Source organism: Salvelinus fontinalis, chromosome 40, assembly GCF_029448725.1.
Source record: "Salvelinus fontinalis isolate EN_2023a chromosome 40, ASM2944872v1, whole genome shotgun sequence".
NCBI classification, from domain to species: Eukaryota; Metazoa; Chordata; class Actinopteri; order Salmoniformes; family Salmonidae; genus Salvelinus; species Salvelinus fontinalis.
The window spans coordinates 25,014,797-25,036,666 of NC_074704.1; the positions used below are offsets into that span (position 1 = coordinate 25,014,797).

General features: G+C 40.1%; 1 protein-coding gene across 1 annotated transcript; it reads left to right on the top strand.

The window, feature by feature from the left end:
- Positions 1-10,522: 10,522 nt before the first annotated feature.
- Positions 10,523-21,520, top strand: LOC129839674 (3-oxo-5-alpha-steroid 4-dehydrogenase 2-like). The gene is made up of 5 exons (XM_055907222.1): positions 10,523-14,539; positions 18,964-19,127; positions 19,743-19,844; positions 20,825-20,975; positions 21,176-21,520. The coding sequence occupies exons 1-5, from the start codon at positions 14,262-14,264 to the stop codon at positions 21,240-21,242; spliced, it is 762 nt and encodes a 253-aa protein (XP_055763197.1). The 5' UTR covers positions 10,523-14,261; the 3' UTR covers positions 21,243-21,520.
- The last annotated feature ends 350 nt before the right edge of the window (positions 21,521-21,870 follow it).

Here is a 21,870-nt window from a genome sequence, read left to right on the forward strand (position 1 = left end):
AAAAAAAAAAATTTATCCCCTTTTCTCCCCAATTTTTCGTGGTATCCAATCGCTAGTAATTACTATTTGTCTCATCGCTACAACTCCCGTACGGGCTCGGGAGAGACGAAGGTCGAAGGCCATGCGTCCTCCGAAGCACAACCCAACCTAGCCGCACTGCTTCTTTAACACAGCGCGCCTCCAACCCGGAAGCCAGCCGCACCAATGTGTCGGAGGAAACACCGTGTACCTGTCCCCCTTGGCTAGCGCGCACTGCGCCCGGCCCGCCACAGGAGTCGCTGGAGCGCGATGAGACAAGGATATCCCTACCGGCCAAACCCACCCTAACCCGGACGACGCTAGCCCAATTGTGCGTCGCCCCACGGACCTCTTGTACAACATTGTACAACATTCTGATGGAAGATCAGCAAAAGTAGGACCCATTTTATGATGTTATTTCATATATCTGTCGTACATGTGAACTAGTCGTTTGCGGCCAGAGTTTGGGCACTCTCTCGCTATACCTAAGCTGGATGTCGTAATGAAGTTATTTTTAGAATTCTAACACTGCGATTGCATTAAGAACTAGTGTATCTATCATTTCCTATACAATATGTATTTTTTAGTTATGTTTATGAATAGTTATTTGGTCAGAATATGTGTGTCAGAAAAAGTGTCAGAAAAATATCCGGACGTTGTGGGAAAAAGATGCTACGTTAGCACAATGTATAACCACTGATTTCAGCTCTAAATATGCACATTTTCGAACAAAACATAAGTGTATGTATAACCTGATGTTATAGGACTGTCATCTGATGAAGCTTATCAAGGTTAGTCAAAATTATATATCTTTTGCTGGTTTATTCGCTATCGCTAACGTGCCTATTGCTATCGCTAACGTGCCTTGATGAATGAATGCGGTAGTGTGGTAGGCTATTGTAGTAAGCTAATATAATGCTATATTGTGTTTTCGCTGTAAAACACTTAAAATATCGGAAATATTGGCTGGATTCACAAGATGTTTGTCTTTAATTTGCTGTACACCATCGATTTTTCAGAAATGTTTTATGATGAGTATTTAGGTATTTGACGTTGGTGTCTGTAATTACTCTGGCTGCTTCGGTCCTATTTGTGACGGTAGCTGTGATGGTAGCTGCAATGTAAAACTGATTTATACCTCAAATATGCACATTTTTCGAACAAAACATAGATTTATTGTATAACATGTTATAAGACTGTCATCTGATGAAGTTGTTTCTTGGTTAGTTTGGTTGGTTCTTGGTTAGTTAGGTTGGCTTTGTGCATGCTACCTGTGCTGTGAAAAATGTCTGTCCTTTTTTGTATTTGGTGGTGAGCTAACATAAATATATGTGGTGTTTTCGCTGTAAAACATTTTAAAAATCGGACATGTTGACTGGATTCACAAGATGTGTATCTTTCATTTGCTGTATTGGACTTGTTAATGTGTGAAAGTTAAATATTTCTAAAAAATATATTTTGAATTTCGCGCTCTGCCTTTTCAGTGGAATGTGGTAGCGCTAGCGGAACGCCAGAGCCAGACAGGTTAACCTCTAACGAGCCTCTACCCCGGATCCGGGAGCACCCCCCCCCCCCCCCCACACTGATTAGCATCGCTAGCATAGCGTCACAATTAAATAGTAGCATCTAAATATCATTAAATCACAAGTCCAAGACACCTAATGAAAGATACAGATCCTGTGAATAAAGCCACCATTTCAGATTTTTAAAATGTTTTACAGGGAAGACAAAATATGTAAATCTATTAGCTAACCACGTTAGCAAAAGACACCACTTTTCTAACTCCATCAGTTTCTTACTGCATCAGGTGCTATCACCAATTCGGCTAAACTAAGATATTGATAGCCACTAACCAAGAAAAAAACTAATCAGATGACAGTCTGATAACATATTTATGGTATAGGATAGGTTTTGTTAGAAAAATTTGCATATTTCAGGTATAAATCATAGTTTACAATTGCACCCACCATCACAACTCGACTAGAATAAATACACAGAGCAACGTGTATTACCTAATTACTAATCATAAAACATTTCGTAAAAATACACAGCATACACTAATCGAAAGACACAGATCCTGTGAATACAGACAATATTTCAGATTTTCTAAGTGTCTTACAGCGAAAACACAATAAATCGTTATATTAGCATACCACATGTTCAAACATTACCAGAGCATAGATTCTAGCCAAAGAGAGCGATAACGTCAACATTGCCAAAATATATTAATTTTTTCACTAACCTTCTCAGAATTCTTCCGATGACACTCCTGTAACATCATATTACACAATCCATATAGAGTTTGATCGAAAATGTGCATATTTAGCGGCACAAATCGTGCTTACACAATGGAAATACTGTCCAACTACTCAAGCAATCTGCCCGGCAGCATCATGATAATACAACTATTTTTATCGAAAACTATTCATAAACTTGACAAAAAAAATACAGGTTGGCCATGAAATGAAAGATGCATTAGCTATTAATGCAACCGCTAAGTTAGATTTTTAAAATTAACGTTACTAGACATACAGTGTGCGTTACAGACAGACTAGTGCCGCAATAACGGCGTCACTATTTACCGTTATTGAGTTTACATTTTTCCACATAAAAATGGAATAACATCATAAATAGCTCTTACTTTTCGACGAGCTTCCATCGGAATCTTGGCCAAGTGGTACTTTTGTCCAAAAGAATCGTTGCTTGGTTGTAAAACGTTGCATTCAACTTCTGATATAGCAGCTAACTATAGCTAACAATTGCTAACATTAGCTAACGTGTCCAAATCCTCATTACGCAATACTGAGGAAATTCTGAAAAATAGCAATATACTCGCATAATCTGATATAACTCGGTTTCAAATAGCTTCGTTATGATGTTTCTAACACCTATATCAAATTAAATTACAGACTGATATATCTAAAGTTCATTACTGAGCGTTCGAAAATGGCATCCCGGGGTCTCTCTCTGCGTAAAGTTCAACGTCGAAAAGATGGCGTACCTCACTCCTTGGTGTTTTATAACCTCTGAGAGCTACGTAGGAAGCCCATTCCACTTCTCATTGGTTACTGACATCCAGGGGAAGGCGGGTGCAGTTCGTGTCGTTCCATAGGATATACACACCCCTTTAAACTGAACTGAGATCAGAGCTTCGCTCTCAGACCTTCGCAAAACCTGTCATGGATTTCGCTGTAGAGTTCTGTTCCACTCAGAGACATAATTCAAACGGCTATAGAAACTGTGTTTTCTATCCAATAATAACAATAATATGCATATTGTACGATCAAGAATTGAGTAGGAAGCCGTTTCATCTGTAGAGACAATTATGCTAATTTGAAACAGCACCCCCTATAGTCGCAAGAAGTTAAACATATATATTTTTTATTTTTTAAGTTAAGTTTAAATAGGAATATACTTTTGAGGTTTCAAATTGGGCTCAACTAATTTTTTCTATTATCCTTATTAATATACTTGTCACTCTGAAACAGTAATTATTTAATTGGACATGGGAGAATAAGGAAATAACGGCCACACCCGGTGGGGAATGTTCAAATTGTATCGCGTTCCCCGTTTTTATTATGGACCTTTCTCAATACTCATCAATCAAGTTAGAAAGTCCATTTCCCACAATACCCAATGTTAAATTCAACGTTGCGGTTAAATATACGGATTTAGTCATTTTTGTCAAATGTTTGAATATACAGGTTTAGTAATTTTACCAAATAGTTTAGTACAGTTCAAATCAGGATATGCGTTTACATAAGGATATACATTCACACTGTTACTCTCTTTAATTAAAAACTCCTCAACTATAGTACTTATTACTAAATGGAAAGCAGATCCCTAATATAAGAAATTCTTTCAACTGTGTATTAATCCCAGTCGCACATAATAGGGAATGTATAAATTGTATACATTCAGGGCCAATCTTAACGTACTTTACTGTATCACTTTTCTCGTTTTTCATGCACACCTCCTCAATATTCAATGATATAACTCTGTTACAGACATCTCATCCGTGGGTCCGCGACCTTTAAAAATCATACTCACCGATACTGTCACGCCCTGACCATAGTTTACTTTGTATTGTTTATATGTTTTGTTTGGTCAGGGTGTGATCTGAGTGGGCATTCTATGTTGTATGTCTAGTTCGTCTGTTTCTGTGTTTGGCCTGATATGGTTCTCAATCAGAGGCAGGTGTTAGTCGTTGTCTCTGATTGGGAACCATATTTAGGTAGCCTGTTTTGTCTTTTGGTTTGTGGGTGTTTGTCTTCCGTGTCAGTGTTTGTCGCCACACGGTATTGTTTCGTTTGTTCACATCATTTATTGTTTTTTTAAGTGTTTTGAGTTTAATTAAAAACATCATCATGAACACTTACCACCCTGCGCTTTGGTCCTCCTCTCTTTCTCCCAAAGACGATCGTTACAGATACCAGCTCCAACTGAAATATCTAATGTACTGCAGTCACTTGGCAGTTTCAGTTAATACAACGTAGACATCTCATCTGAAGGTCCCTGACCTCATTCAAACTGATACCAGCTCCTACTGAAATATCAAGTGTACTTCATTCATACGATTTGAGCGTCTCTAAATCTTCATTCACACCAGTAAGCTTCAACTTACACCATACGAACTCGGCATCTCACCTTAATACACTTCATTCACTGTTGTATTAATCCCAACCCTCACTCATGCTTTTGGACATATAGCCCATTGGGCATCTCACCCTTATTCATACACACTTGGCATCTCACCCAGTACATCACATTTGTTCGTTATATCATAGAATACCTGGCCAGTCAAAATTGCATTCACCACTATGTCTTCCTTATGATTTTCTACCAATATAAACTAATACAATTTGGTTACTTACATCAAACAGGTATCTCACAAAATAAATTTGGATAATGCCAATGTGCAGATCTTTAGTTATTTACAATAGGTATCTGCTTACCTTTTTTTTTAGGTGACCGGTCTTTTTTGTGAGAAACACCGTTCGACAACAGTAATGGTCAATTTGGCTGGCACGCCAATGTCCAGCGAAGTCCTTTACCAGATCACGTCGTCGGGGTCACCATGTAAAAGGTTGCGTCAATCGAATCTGGTATCAGGATAAAATGTGATTCAGAGTCACCGAATATACTTGAAAAGTTTTTATTTAACATAACTTCTACTGCCTCAGAAACCCGGATCCGGGAGCACCCCCCACCCCCCACACACTGTTTAGCATAGCTAGCATAGCTTCACAAGTAGATAGTAGCATCTAAATATCATTAAATCACAAGTCCAAGACACCAGATGAAAGATACAGATCTTGTGAATAAAGCCACCATTTCCGATTTTTAAAATGTTTTACAGGGAAGACACAATATGTAAAGATGTACATCTATTACCTAAAAACACATTAGCATAATCCACCATCTTTTATTTGTCCACCAACACCAGTAGCCATCACCAATTCGGCTAAACTAAGATATTTATAGCCCCTAACCAACAAAAAAACTCATTAGATGACAGTCTGATAACATATTTATGGTATGGGATAGGTTTTGTTAGAAAAAAGTGCATATTTCAGGTAGCTGCCATAGGTTACAATTGCACCCACCGTCACAAATGGACTAGAATAATTACAATGAGCAACGTGTTTACCTAACTACTAATCATCAAACATTTCGTAAAAATACACAGCATACACGAATCGAAAGACACAGATCCTGTGAATACAGACAATATTTCAGATTTTCTAAGTGTCTTACAGCGAAAACACAATAAATCGTTATATTAGCGTAGCACATAGCACATAGCAGCCCAGCATTGATTCTAGCCAAAGTGAGCGATAAAAGTCAACATCGCCAAAAGATATTAATTTTTTCACTAACCTTCTCAGAATTCTTCCGATGACACTCCTGTAACATCATTTTACAATATACATATACAGTTTGTTCGAAAAGGTGCATATTTAGCCATACAAAACCGTGGTTACACAATGAAAATAGTAGCAAAACAAGCCTGAAAATGTCGGTCGCCATCTTTCAGAGTGATCTGGTTTAATTAATAGCTAATCATATACTTGACTAAAAAATACAGGGTTTACAGGAATCGAAAGACAAATTAGTTCTTAATGCAACCGCTGATTTACATTTTTAAAATTATCCTTACTTTTCAATACAGGGTTCGCCAAGTGAAGCTATACCAAACAAAATGGCGAAATGTGCGTTTAAAATATTTCGACAGAAACACGATTTATCATATTAAATATTGCTTACTTTGAGCTGTTCTTCCATCAGATTCTTGGGCAATGTATCCTTTCTATGTTATAAACGTCTTTTGGTCGATAGATGTCCTCTGTCCTTCGAAATGTCCACCACCAACGACCGACACCCCAAAACGTGTCCAAAGTTTCAGAGTGCACAACAAATAAATTCCTCTAAAATCGCACTAAACGGATATAAATTGCTATAAAACGGTTCAAATTAACTACATTTTGATGTTTTTAACACCTAAAACGAGTGAAAACATGACCGGAGAAATATTGCTGGTTAGAAAACGATTTGGAACGAGGCAGGTCCGATGCCCTTCACGCTTCAGGCGCACGACGAGAAAGGGCGGTCTCTATACATTTTGGTCTTTTATACTGGCTGTGAATATCCCATCGATTCCATTGAAAGCGTGATGACGTACAGACACCCAGAGGAAGACGTAGGCAGTGTCGGTTTCTTCATAGCATTCACTGTCGCCTTAAAAACAGACCCCAGATCAGAGGTAAAAAAAATTGAAATCTGAACCCTGTCATGAAAAGTGCTGTAGAAATTGTTCTGTACAACTCAGAGACAAAATTTCAACTTCTATAGAAACTAGAAGGTGTTTTCTATCCAATAATAACAATAATATGCATATTGTACGATCAAGAATTTAGCACGAGGCAGTTTAATTTGGAGACACAAATATGCTAATGCGGAACAGCACCCCCTATAGTTCCAAGAGGATAAGCGATAAATGGTAAATGCAATTTTTGTATATACGGGTTCACTGTATCACCACGCAGGGTAAAGCAGAGAACTGACTGAAATAGTACAGACATCTTCTTTTATACTGTGACAGAGGTAGTTCCAACTTTAGAGTTGGCCTGTCACAGTAGAGGCTTAGCGTGGTTTAAACTTGCTAGCCTATCGGTGGTGCCCAGGCTGGTCCCAGCCTCACAGCACTCGGGATTCAGATGTCCGGAATGTTGTTTGTGAAGATTGAGCTGAGTTGTCGGTTTCTACACATTCCTCAGTTCCTGTTTTCTTGTTATTCAGCATTTTTCCATCTTGTCTCAACCTTTTGGTTTGCACAGTCGACACCCTAGATTAAAACCTCTAACGAGTCACAAACCCGGATCCGGGATCCCCCCCATCAAAAAAGCTGACTAGCATAGCCTAGCCTAAAGCCACAGGGATATCATATAATAAACTGTTCATGAAATCACAAGTCCAAGACACCAAATGAAAGATACACATCTTGTGAATCCAGCCATCATTTCTGATTTTTAAAATGTTTTACAGGGAAGACACAATATGTATTTCTATTAGCTAACCACCATAGCAAAAGACACAACTTTTTTTTCCCACCATTTTTTTCCTGCATAGGTAGCTATCACAAATTCGATCAAATAAAGATATTAATAGTCACTAACCAAGAAACAACTTCATCAGATGACAGTCTGATAACATATTTATTGTATAGCATATGTTTTGTTCGAAAAATTTGCATATTTCAGGTATAAATCATAGTTTTACATTGCAGCCACCATCACAACTCTCACCAAAGCAACTAGAATAACTACAGAGACCAACGTGAATTACCTAAATACTCATCATAAAACATTTATGAAAAATACACAGCGTACAGCAAATGAAAGACAAAGATCTTGTGAATCCAGCCAATATTTCAGATTCTTTAAGTGTTTTACAGCGAAAACACAATTTAGCATTATATTAGCTTACTACAATAGCCAACCACACAGCAGCATTGATTCATGCACGTTAGCGATAGCGAATAAACCAGCAAAAGATATTATATTTTTCACTAACCTTCTCAAAACTTCATCAGATGACAGTCCTATAACATCATATTACACAATACATATATTGTTTGTTCGAAAATGTGCATATTTAGCGGCACAAATCGTGGTTATACAATGAGAATAGTAGCCAAGCTGCAAAGAAAATGTCGGGAGAAATCTTGGGAGAGGCACCTAATCTAATCAATAACTAATCATTAACTTGACAAAAAAATACAGGTTGGACAGCAAATGAAAGATACATTAGTTCTTAATGCAACCGCTGTGTTAGATTTTTTAAATTAACGTTACTACGACATACAGCGTGCGTTAAAGCGAGACCGCACCGAAATTAATGGCGGAATAGGAGTTTTACATTTTTCAACAGAACAACGAATTAACATCATAAATAGTTCTTACTTGGGCCTCCCGGGTGGCGCAGTGGTCTAGAGCACTGCATCGCAGTGCTAACTGCGCCACCAGAGTCTCTGGGTTCGCGCCCAGGCTCTGTCGCAGCCGGCCGCGACCGGGAGGTCCGTGGGGCGACGCACAATTGGGCTAGCGTCGTCCGGGTTAGGGTGGGTTTGGCCGGTAGGGATATCCTTGTCTCATCGCGCTCCAGCGACTCCTGTGGCGGGCCGGGCGCAGTGCGCGCTAGCCAAGGGGGACAGGTACACGGTGTTTCCTCCGACACATTGGTGCGGCTGGCTTCCGGGTTGGAGGCGCGCTGTGTTAAAGAAGCAGTGCGGCTAGGTTGGGTTGTGCTTCGGAGGACGCATGGCCTTCGACCTTCGTCTCTCCCGAGCCCGTACGGGAGTTGTAGCGATGAGACAAATAGTAATTACTAGCGATTGGATACCACGAAAAATTGGGGAGAAAAGGGGATAAATTTTTTTTTTTAAATAAATAAATAAATAAATAAATAGTTCTTACTTTTTGATGAGCTTCCATCAGAATCTTGGGCAAGTTGTCCTTTGTCCAGAAGAATCGTTACTCGGTTGTAGATTGTCGCCTTCAACTTAGGAATTAGCAGTAAACATTAGCCATGTGGCGAAGACGTGTCCAACTCACTATAACGCAGCACAAAGAAATATCCGAAAATCGCAATATACTGATTTAAACTGATATAACTCGGTTTAAAATAACTACATTATGATGTCTTTAACACCTATATCGAATAAAGTCAGAGCCGGATATATCTAAGGCCTATAACGAGAGCTTTTCAGAATGCCATCCTGAGGTCTGTCTTGCGCCATGACGAACGTTGAAAAGAGTGCACCCCACGTTCCAAGACCCTTTATATGGCCTCAGATCTGCCTAGCAACACCATTCCAATTCTCACTGCTTGCTGACATCTAGGGGAAGGCGTATGCAGTGCATGTCGACCAATAGAATACATGCAATTAATAAACTGACCCTGGAACAGACTGCCTGATTTAAGATTTCTCACTTCCTGACAGGAAGTTTGCTCCAACTTGAGTTCTGTTTTACTCACAGATATAATTCAAACGGTTTTAGAAACTAGAGAGTGTTTTCTATCCAATAGTAATATGCATATTGTACGAGCAAGAATTGAGTATAAGGCAGTTTAATTTGGGAACGAATTTTTACAAAGTGAAAACAGCGCCCCCATATTGACAAGAAGTTAACAACAGCTTTTCTGCAGTCACGCTATGTTTTGTGATTAACATGTCCTATTTCTATAAGGCATATATTTTTGTTAAAAAGAGAACAAAACCATCCTTCACAACAGACAGTTGATATTTTGCATGGAAGTGCGCAGGCTGTAAGTAGGCCAACTGTATAGAAGAAACAAAATCAGAGAAGACAATGTTTCAGAATTCGCGGGCAGTGTAGCATATTTAGGTTTGAGAAAAAGTTAATGCAAAACATTATTGAATTCAAACGATCGGTTTACAGGTCCACAGCAATTTGCTATTGTTTTTGTCTTTCAGATACAGCAAATGTCACTGCAATAGAAAATATTATTTGGACACCGCGAAAGACATTTGATCAAGTTCGCGATTGCTATTTACTTTAGATACTGTGTTGGCCGAATTCCAATACTTCCAAGTATAAAGCAAATAAGGGCGTTATTGTCACCATAAAAGGTGAATGGTTGTCATTATTCGGACGGAGTCATAATGCTCGTTCATGCGTGCAGTTTTACGACAGGTCTGAGTTATAATGGAAACATGCGTATGTATGGCGTGCGCCAAGTTTATAAATCTCAATGTTTTTGTGAGTGCAGTCTTTTCAGAAATTGATATTTAATTACTTTAAAATGGACACAACCTTTATAAATAAGACCCCAGGATAGAAGGGAAAATAAATGGAGCAATGTACAGAAAAGTCTTTGAGGAAAACCTGCTGCCCTCTGCAGGAAAGCTGATCCTGGGATGGAAGTTCAGCTATCTGTCACGATCTTCGTTGGGAGAAAGAGATGAGGACCAAAATGCAGCGTGGTGTGTATTCATTTTAATTAGAATACTTGAAACCAAGAACAAAACAATAAACCGACAAATGAACGAAGACACAACAGTCCCGAATAGTGAACACCAAACACAGGAAACACAGGAACAATCACCCACAACCCACAATACAAAACAGGCTACCTAAATATGGCTCCCAATCAGAGACAATGACAAACACCTGCCTCTGATTGAGAACCATATCAGGCCAAACACATAGAAATAGACAAACTAGACAAACAACATAGAATGCCCACTCAGATCACACCCTGAATCAAACAAAACATAGAAACATACAAAGCAAACTATGGTCAGGGCGTGACACTATCAGTGTCACTGCTGCCGAAAGAACTGGACCAAAGCGCAGCGTGGTGAGTGTACATATTCCTTTTATTAAGATGACGCCGACAAAAACAATAAAAAAAACAATCGTGAAGCTTAAGGCTATAGTGCCACAAACAAAGACAACTTCCCACACAGAAAGGAGGGAAAAGGGCTACCTAAGCATGGTTCCCAATCAGACACAATGATAGACAGCTGTCCCTGATTGAGAACCATAACAAAGAAACAAAGAAATACAAAAACATAGAAAACAGAACATAGAATGCCCACCCAAATCACACCCTGACCAAACCCAAAATAGAGACATAAATAGCTCTCTAAGGTCAGGGCGTGACAATCAGCATGACAATGACCTGAAGTACAAGGAACTTGAAGTACAAGTTCGACCTGAAGTACAAGGAACAGTTTTGTAAAGAAGAATGGTCAAATATTGCCAAATCTAGGTGTGAAAAGTTGGTGGAGACCTATCCCAACAGAGTCGCAGCTGTAATTTCTGCCAAAGGTGCTTCTACCAAGTATTAACTCAGGGGTGTGGAGACTTATCCAATTATGATATTTCAGTTTTGTATTTTTTATATATACTTTTTTCACAAAAACGAATTCTCCTTAAAAATGTGGAGTAGATAAGAGGGTGGCGGGGGGGGGTGTATGGAACTCTGGGGCACTGACACAACAAAATGTGAAAAAAATTCAAGAGACTTTGAAACATTTAAATCATTCAAAACTGGTAAGAAATGTGGAACGACTTAAAATACTAAGGTAAAAACAATCATGTTTAAATATTAGGACAACTAAGTTGTATATGCACACATTGGTTTGAATGTGACTTTTCCAGGGTTGGGCAGATACGTAAAAAATGCAATCAGTTACTAACTACAGATAACATGACAATAAAAGTAATTAGTAACAAAATCTATTGGATTACTCAAAAATAGTGGATTACTTAATTGGTTAGACAGCACCTGCCTCCTCAGTTTATGCTGCAGACGATCAGTTTCCTCTCTAACTCTGCTCCCCCAACTCCCCAGCATCTTTGGGCAAGTACTGGCTTAACTGTCTGCTGCATCTTCTTGATGAAATAGCATCATGGGTGAAAGGTCAACTTCACTGTCAAGTTCCAGGAAAAGAATTCCCAAAAGAATTATTTGATTGTGCAATTACAGGCCTTTTACACCGAGCTGCCAAGTAAATTGTGGTCAGTAAAAGAGGAAATGGTCATTTGAATGTCTGACCCACCCTATATCATAACAGTCTGGAATGATAAAAAACTTCAAGAACAAAGACGCAACGGATCCAAGAGATATCTGATTGTTTCATGATTTGGATGATCAATTGTGCAAATACAATTGCAAAAACATGTGTATATTGGTCTGCAAAGACCGGTAGGTTTTAGTGTACACATTCTCATGGAAACTAGAGATTTAGCTGAGTAAGCTAGAGTTTCAAGTCGAGAGTTTCAAGTTCCTTGGTGTCCACATCACCAACGAACTACCATGGTCCAAACACACCAAGACAATCTTGAAGAGGGCACGACAACACCTTTTCCCCCTCAGGAGAATGAAAAGATTTGGCATGGGTCCCCAGATCCTCAAAAAGTTCTACAGCCGCACCATCGAGAGCATCCTGACTGGTTTCGTCGCCGCATGGTATGGCAACTGCTCAGCATCTGACCGTAAGGCGCTACAGAGGGTAGTGCATACAGCCCAATACATCACTGGGGCAAAGCTTCCTGACATCCAGGACAGATATACTAGGCGGTGTCAGAGGAAGGCCCAAAACACTGTCAAAACTCCAGTTCCCCAAGTCATTGACTGTTCTCTCTGCTACCATACGGCAAGTGGTACCGGAGCGCAAAGTCTACGACCAAAAGGCTCTTTAACAACTTCTACACCTAAGCCATAAGACTGCTGAGCAATTAATCAAATGGCCACCTAGACTATTTACATTGACACCCCCCCACCCACCCCCCCCCTCCATTTGTTTTTACACTGCTGCTACGCGCTGTCTATTATCTATGCATAGTCACTTTACCCAGACCTAAATGTACAAATTACTTGACTAAACTGTACCCCAGCACATTGACTCGGTACCGGTACCCCCGGTATATAGCCTCGCTATTGTTATTTTATTGTGTTACTTTTTATTTTTTTTAACTTTATTTTGTAACTTTTTTCTTAACTCTTTCTTGAACTGCATTGTTGGTTAAGGGCTTGTAAGTAAGCATTTCACTGTAAGGTCTACACCTGTTGTATTCGGCACGTGACAAATACAATCTGATTTGATTTGTCATGTGTGTCATCCCATTGCATGAGAAGTGAACTGGATGGAGCTGTGTTTTTGTCACAAAGATCATGATGAAAGGTGGGATGATTCAGTTCTCCATAAGTGGGGATCTGACGTTTTTAGTTTAAAAATAGTTTCTGTGGAAAGCAACCAAGGAGAGCAAATTTGGCCGTTTTTTAAAATTTCAAATATATTAGAACAGCAAAAAGAAAAATCAAATTTCCGGGCTGTGTGGCTTAGCACAGCTTTCAGAAAACCTGCCATTTTAGTGTGTTTGAGACAAACACATCTTGATATTAGGTTAAGTAATCTAAAATGTAATCAGCTGTTTTTAAGAATGTAACTGTAATCCGATTAAACCATTTATTTAAATGAATTTGGTCCAATTAGTAGCTTTATTCTTTGATCTGATTGTAATCCCTGTTATGTGTTAGTACCAAACCCTGCTCTTCTCTCACAGTACAATGTCACTGACATTGGAAGACTGCCAAGCACCTTTTTAAACAATTTACCCCTTTCCAGACAGAGTGCCTGGCAAACTTTATACATTCTTGAGGAGATTGAATGGCCAAGAGCCAACTCTGATCACTCATAATTTTCACATGATTAGAAAAACATCAGTATAGTGGTACATGTGGTAGGCAAAGGCTGGAGGGCAATGTTGTTAATGATTTTGTATAGGTCTATTCGTTCTGCAATTGTAAGTGTAAGTTAACCTTTACTTAAAAAAAAAAATACTACTAAAATGACATAATCACTCATTAACTTAATATTTTTTTTAATCTTAGTGATGTTTCACACGTAAATTATAGTACTGCAGATAAGTGACATACAAACTACTTAGATAAAGCACACTTACTTAACCAGCACGATCATGATCCTTCTCAGATTTCAACAGTGACGGAAACATGACAGCTTCCAGTTGTTTTAAAGGGGAGTAGTTGGGAGTAGTAAGTGTGCCTCTCCCATTCACACGTCTCACACCAGCATACACAGATGGAGGCTATTCGGTCTTGACAGAGTGGAGACTGTGGAAGCTTTGCTGGACACAAGGACCTGAAGGAAGAGAAGGAGAAGAAAGGCGAGAACGAAGAGTGGGATAATAATGGAGTGTAAGGAGAATGTGATCCACTACCTCAGCTGGGGGTTCATCGTCAGTGGGGTGGCGTATCTCCTTCAGCAGACCAGGACCCAGACCCCGTACGGACGCTACGTGACCCCGGATGGGACCCCAGGGAGGACCTGCCCTGCCAAGCTGGCCTGGTTCCTCCAGGAACTGCCTTCTTTCCTGGTGCCCATGCTCCTTCTGCTATCCACCGACACAAAGCCCAGCCTGGGCAAAGACCTGCTTCTCTGGACCTTCTGTCTGCACTACTTCCAAAGGTATGTGTCCACGTTAGCCTGGTCCCCAATCTGTTAGTATTGTCTAGCCGCGTGGCTAGACAGCAGAATTAGATCTGTGATGGTGGGACGAGACTATGTCCACATACCAACTTTCAATGGAGTCTGGGATCTTTTAACTCCTAAATCAACTGAAAAACATGCACAGCTTTTTTTGGGCAACAGCAGTTATTTCACTTAAAAGGTGTTGAATATACATCTTCGCCTCCTACACAGTTGATCTGCGTGTATGCAATACCAATGCAGGCCATTTAATGAAAAGAGTCCCCTATTCACTATTTTGAGTGAAGACTAGAGGGACATTTGGTAAAAGAGTGAGGCTTAGACTCCGATTTTTCTCTTTAAAATGTATGATGTAAAAACAGAAAAAAGCATCAATCTGTTACCATCCTTTGCACTGTACTTCAAATAAATGTTTTTGCACAATTTTCAGTGGAAATTGTAAAAAGTACTCCTTGTGCATATAGTTGTATGGTTTATTTAACTTTGCAAAACTTTTTGGGGGTTGGCCATACATTTTAAAGTGAAAAAGTCTCAGCGTCACTCTGCATGGACACTATTAAGAAGCCATCCAACATGGTTTCCTAATAATGGGATAAATCACATTAAACAGAACATTACTCATTTGGTTGGTAAAGTGATGCATTCAATGTACGCCGCCATTCTGAATTGTGTCATTTTGAAAATGAAACCTCGACGATTTGCACGATCATCCTGAACAATGTCTAAATGGTGACACAAGAAAAGCTTGTGTTTGGAAAAAAAATTGGTAAGTGGATGAAGGTCATGGTTAGGAGAATAAACTATGAAGGTAAATAGATGGCTACAGTTGACTTTTTTTTGTTATTTCATGAAATGTTTTTAGGCATAGTGTTTCACACAAGTGTGGTAAAATCCATTCAATCAGTTTTTTTTTTTTTTTTTTAATTCTTTAGTAATAGTTAAAAGCTAAGTCTAGTTGTCTTATTTGAATTATTTTAATAAAATATAGGGGGAAACGGTGTTGCACGTCACTTTTAATATGAGGAGATTTGATGTAAAGACCCTCTTTTTAACTCACCTGCACATTAATTTTCCTTGTTCTTTCTTTGTTGATCTTTTTCCTTACAATACATTATGTACAAATGCACTAAATATTATTGGAATAATGCACAAATTTAAATCCCTGCAGTCTTTAATTAGGGCTGCAATCCCGTTAACGGGGATCGATATGACAACAGCCAGTGAAAGTGCAGGGCGCCAAATTCAAACAAATCTCATAATACAAATTCCTCAAACATACAACTATCTCATACCATTTAAAGGTAATCTTCTTGTTAATCCCACCACAGTGTCCGATTTCAAAAAAGCTTTACAGCGAAAGCACCACAAACGATTATGTTAGGTCACTGCCAAATCACAGAAAAACACAGCCATTTTTCCAGCCAAAGACAGGAGTCACAAAAAGCAGAAACAGAAATAAAATGAATCACTAACCTTTGATGATCTTCATCAGATGACACTCACAGGACTTCATGTTATACAATACATGCGTGTTTTGTTCGGTAAAGTTCATATTTATATAAAACAATCTCAGTATACATTGGCGCCTTTTGTTCAGTAGTTCCAAAAACATCCGGTGATTTTGCAGAGAGCCACATCAATTTCCAGAAATACTCATAATAAACGTTGATCAAAGATCAAGTGTTATACATGGAATTTTAGATCCACTTCTCCTTAATGCAACCGCTCGGAGCTCAGAGACCAATCAAGACAAAAATATATCCGCCATATTGTGCAGTCAACAGAAGTCAGAAATAACATTATAAATATTCACGAGTCCTATATCGACATAAACTGAAAGGCTGCTCAGCAAGGAAGAAGCCACTGCTCCAAAACCACCATAAAAAAAGCCAGACTATGGTTTGCAACTGCACGTGGAGAAATGTCCTCTGGTCTGATGAAACAAAAATAGAACTGTTTGGCCATAATGACCATTGTTATGTTTGGAGGAAAACGTTGGAGGCTTGCAAGCCAAAGAACACCATCCCAACCGTGAAGCACGGGGGTGGCAGCATCTTGTTGTGGGGGTGCTTTGCTGCAGGAGGGACTGGTTAACTTCACAAAATAGATGGCATCATGAGGCAGGAAAACTGTGCATATGTAACAGTATAACTTTAAACCGTCCCCTCGCCCCGACACGGGCGCGAACCAGGGACCCTCTGCACACATCAACAACTGACACCCACGAAGCATCGTTACCCATCGCTCCACAAAGGCCACGGCCCTTGCAGAGCAAGGTGCAACCCTACTTCTATGTTTCAGAGCAAGTGACGTAACTGATTGAAACGCTACTAGCGCGTACCGCTAACTAGCTAGCCATTTCACATCCGTTACACTCACCCCCCTTTCAACCTCCTCCTTTTCCGCAGCAACCAGTGATCCGGGTCAACAGCATCAATGTAACAGTATAACTTTAAACCGTCCCCTCGCCCCGACACGGGCGCGAACCAGGGACCCTCTGCACACATCAACAACTGGCACTCACGAAGCATCGTTACCCATCGCTCCACAAAAGCCACGGCCCTTGCAGAGCAAGGTGCAACCCTACTTCTAGGTTTCAGAGCAAGTGACGTAACTGATTGAAACGCTACTAGCGCGTACCCGCTAACTAGCTAGCCATTTCACATCCGTTACACGTATATTGAAGCAACATCTCAAGACATCAGTCAGGAAGTTAAAGCTTGGTCGCAAATGGGTCTTCCAAATGGACAATGACCCCCAAACATACTCCCAAAGTTGTAGCAAAATGGCTTAAGGACAACAAAGTTAAGGTATTGGAGTGGCCATCACAAAGCCCTGACCTCAATCCTGTAGAAAATGTGTGGGCACAACTGAAAAAGCATATGCGAGCAAGGAGGCCTACAAACCTGACTCAGTTACACCAGCTCTGTCAGGAGGAATGGGCCAAAATTCACCCAACTTATTGTGGGAAGCTAGTGGAAGGATACCCGAAACGTTTGACCCAAGTTAAACAGTTTATAGGCAATGCTATCAAATACTAATTTAGTGTGTGTAAACTTCTGACCCACTGGGAATGTAATTAAATAAATAAAAGCTGAAATAAATCACTCTCTCTACTATTATTCTGACATTTCACATTCTTAAAATAAAGTGGTGATCCAAACTGACCTAAGACAGGGGATTTTTTAATGATTAAATGTCAGGAATTGTGAAAACGTGAGTTTAAATGTCTTTGGCTAAGGTGTATGTAAACTTCCGATTTCAACTGTAGGAAAGTGACCTTGTCAACCACATTCAACAAATGGAAAGAGCCCTATTTGGCATAACATCATGGGACGTGAGAAGACTCGCCTTCAATCTGGCAGAAAGGATGGGAATCAAGCACAGGTTCAACAAAGGAAAGGGGTATGCAGGGTTGGATTGGTTCAGTGGCTTCATGAAGCGCAACTCTAAACTGTCAGTTCAAGTATTGCAAGCAACCAGTCTTGCGGGGGCCGTGGGCTTCAATAAGCTTAAGGTTGACCAGTTATCTATGGCCTACGCGGATGTTTTAAACAGTGTCAGGGAGGTCGGGGCCAACGAAGATTTGGAACATGGATGAGACGGGAATACAAAACATCCAGAAACCATTGCCTGTGGTGGCCACGAAGGGAGCCAAACAGGTTGCACGGATGAGTGCAGTAGTGCAGAGAGGAGCTTCACAGTCACAGTAATTTGTGCTATCAGTGCAGCAAGGCAGTACGTACCGCCCCTCTTCATCTTCCCCCTGTGCCTCTTCAACCTCAGGAGGCTGAAGAAATTTGGCTTGTCACCTGAAACCCTCACAAACTTTTACAGATGCACATTTGCAGGCTGTATCACCGCCTGGTACGGCAACTGCAGCACCCACAACCGCAAGGCTCTCCAGAGGGTGGAGATCTTTGAGGAGTCTGCACACTCCAGAGGGTGGTGCGGTCTGAAGATCTCCCCCACGGCACAAATCCGAGGTGGGGCACCAAATATCCAGCAACGGCCAATATCCAGCAACTTTGCACAACCATTGAAGAGGAGTGGGACAACATTCCACAGGCCACAATCAACAGCCTGATCGACTCCATGCGCTGCATGAGATACATGGTGTTCGCACCAGATACTTACTGGTTTTCTGATCCACGCCCCTACTTTTTTTTTAAAGGTCTGTGACAAGCAGATTCTATTCTAAAATAGAAATGTAATGAATGACGTGATCCCTTATTCTACTTGTTACAGGGGAATGTTTGTTCTACACAATCTATTTCTATCTACGTTAAGAAACACGGCCCTGCATGGCTTCCAGGCACTCACATTGTTTGTACACAGCAGCGCTATATTGACCCATCTTTGACTTGATTTCATTAATCATAATTGTTGTATTTTTTTGCAAGAACATTCATCTACTCCTTGCTGACCAAAGGCCGCCCTTCCCCTCTCTACATTGTCTTCTCTGCGGTAGTCTTCTGCTCTGTCAACGGTTTTCTCCAAGGCCACTACATGCTCCACTGTGCCATGTACGATGATGCGTGGCAGACCGACATTCGTCTGTACACCGGTAAGTGAGATCTGAGATACCAGCGGAAATGATTTCGCAGTCTTTTCCCAGCCCTTATTCGGAATATTATAGTGCCTGGATGATGTTCACAGACATTTAGCAGTCATTTGGTATCCTGTGTTGAAGCCTTAAATAAACGCTATAGATTTAATTCTAAAGTAATGTAATTTCAACCTTTAAAGGGTAACATTTGATAACTGCTAGAGCTACTGTAGATGAAGTCTGAGATCAAAAACGTTTTTAAAAATTGGTTGGGAAAACCAGTCGTGCAGTATGGGAGACTAATCTGGCCAGAGAACTTTGAGGTTTTTAGCCTGGAACTGTGACTAAACAAGTTGGCATTCGCTTCCTCCTTGCAAATGTTCATGTGTTTATTGGTCAGTTAATGAGGCTAGATTCTTCAAAACATGCATTTTTTTGGTCTCAGCAGGATATGGGACGATACGTTTAACAGTATTCTTCCACAAGAATATAAATAATGATTTGTTGACAAAGTCTGAGTTTGTGGTTGCATTGTACAAGCTTCTGCCAGCATGAAATATTTTAACAGCTCATACATTTGTTTTATAGAACTAGAATGTGGTTTGCATTAAGCGCCTGTACTGTTTTTTTCAGGTTTGCTGATGTTTTTCCTGGGAATGGCCATCAACATTCACAGCGACCACATTCTTTTAAATTTGAGAAAACCCGGAGAAGTTGTTTACAAGATTCCCAAAGGTACCAGATGAATTCTGGTAAACAGATGTCAGGCAGCGTTTCAGGCAACTGTTCCAGTCTTGTGAAACAATAGCAAAAAACATAAATCTTTAGCCAAATAACTAACCGTGTTCTGTACTGTTTAGTTAGTCACTGTCTGCACAGCCATGTAATGATAAACAGAACAAGAAGAGTATATTCAGAACATTCTGGTGTCCAATGTGATCTTTTGCTCTTATCTCTACTTACTTTTGCTTTGTAAGGGCTATGCCTGTGCTGATCGAAAATATATATTTAAAGGCCCAGTTCAGTCAAAATTCAGTTTTCCTGTGTTTTATATCATTACATTTTACATTTACATTTAAGTCATTTAGCAGACACTCTTATCCAGAGCGACTTACAAATTGGATACTGTACAACAGCTGATGAAACTAACACTGTAAAAGTGTGAGAAAAAAAACTATTTCCTGATAATTGCTGGTTGAAAATACAATCTACACAGGACCTTCTGTTCAGCAGGTTTGCATGGGCAGGAGTTTTGGCTTTTCATGGTGACATCACCATGTGGTAAGTTGGTTAATAGACAAATAGAACAGAGAGTTCCAAACTTCCACTTCTGCATTTGGGCCTTTACGTGCTAATGTAATCACCAGGGTCATAGAAGATTGTGAGCAAAGTACACACGGCATTCAGTTTCGCCAAGAAACACAAGAAGCAAACATTCCAGCTTTCTGGGCCATTACCTCACGGAAAGGTTCAAAAGTAACATCTTGCAACTATTATCAGAACCATGCGGCATGGCAGATTTGTTTTCACCCACCGTAGGGTGAATTAACCATCCAATCCCTTGACATGGGTTGCTGGGTCCAAAAAAGGTAGTAGATATGAAATAGGGTCTGAAAGTTCAGGGATCGAATTGTTGTGAACTACTCTCAAGGTATGAGTGTGCAGACCCTACTTCCATTGCTACTGAATTAACTGTCTGACACTTTTTATTCCAGGGGGAATGTTTGAGTATGTCTCCGGAGCAAACTTCTTTGGAGAGATTCTGGAGTGGTGCGGGTATGCCCTAGCAACGTGGTCCCTGCCGACGTTCTCCTTTGCCCTTTTCACTATGTGCTCGATTGGACCGCGGGCCTACCACCACCACAGGTACTGACAGGTCCAACCTCAAGAGCCTTCTGTAATCTCTTCATGCTCCTACTCACACTGATACACTCATGTTCACTGGTACTGATATAACTTTAGGTCTTTCAGCGAAGCAATAAGCATGGACTGTCTCGTGTAGACATTTTACAATGGAAAAGCATGGCAGTAGGATTCCTTCAATATGACATTCTCATCTCTTTCAGGTACTACCAAGAGAAGTTTGAAGACTACCCCAAGTCGAGGAAAGCTGTGATACCTTTCATATTATAAGAAGAACAGCAAACCGGAGAAGCCTTAATAAATGGACTGACCTAGCTAAAATCATTAGTCATAGCCATGATATTGGCATTTACTGAACTCTGAAATGAAATGCTTGTCCAATATTGCTCTGTTCTGTGGAGCCCATTTAACCAAGCTTTAGCTTTCATTAACTAGACATATTCCCATCATCTCATTGTATTCAGAGCTAGATCATATTCCACACCTGCAGCAACAGATCTGTAAATCCATACTCCCAAATGCTTGGAGGAATAAATGATGTGGCAGCATTCAGCATGGTCAAAGCTCAATGAAGGATAAAGAATTCAGGGTGATGAGAAAGGGGGGTGGTGGGTAGGTCTTGAAAGAATAAAGGAAAAACTTTTTTTTTGAATTCGAAAGGGACGACTGACTGCCTTTTCCTCGTTGTGCAAAAAGCGATTTCTTAGACAGATGCGCTACTTCACTTTTGGAAAGGCTCATTAAACCTCTGCTTATTTACCTCGGGTCTGAAGGAAAATGCTGGTCGGTTTTTATTATGCAGTTGATCAAATATGTGATTAATAACGGCTGCATATGTTAATTGCACTTTTTACTTTCATGCTAGCTTGGTTGATTACATAAATCCAAAAAGGCAAAG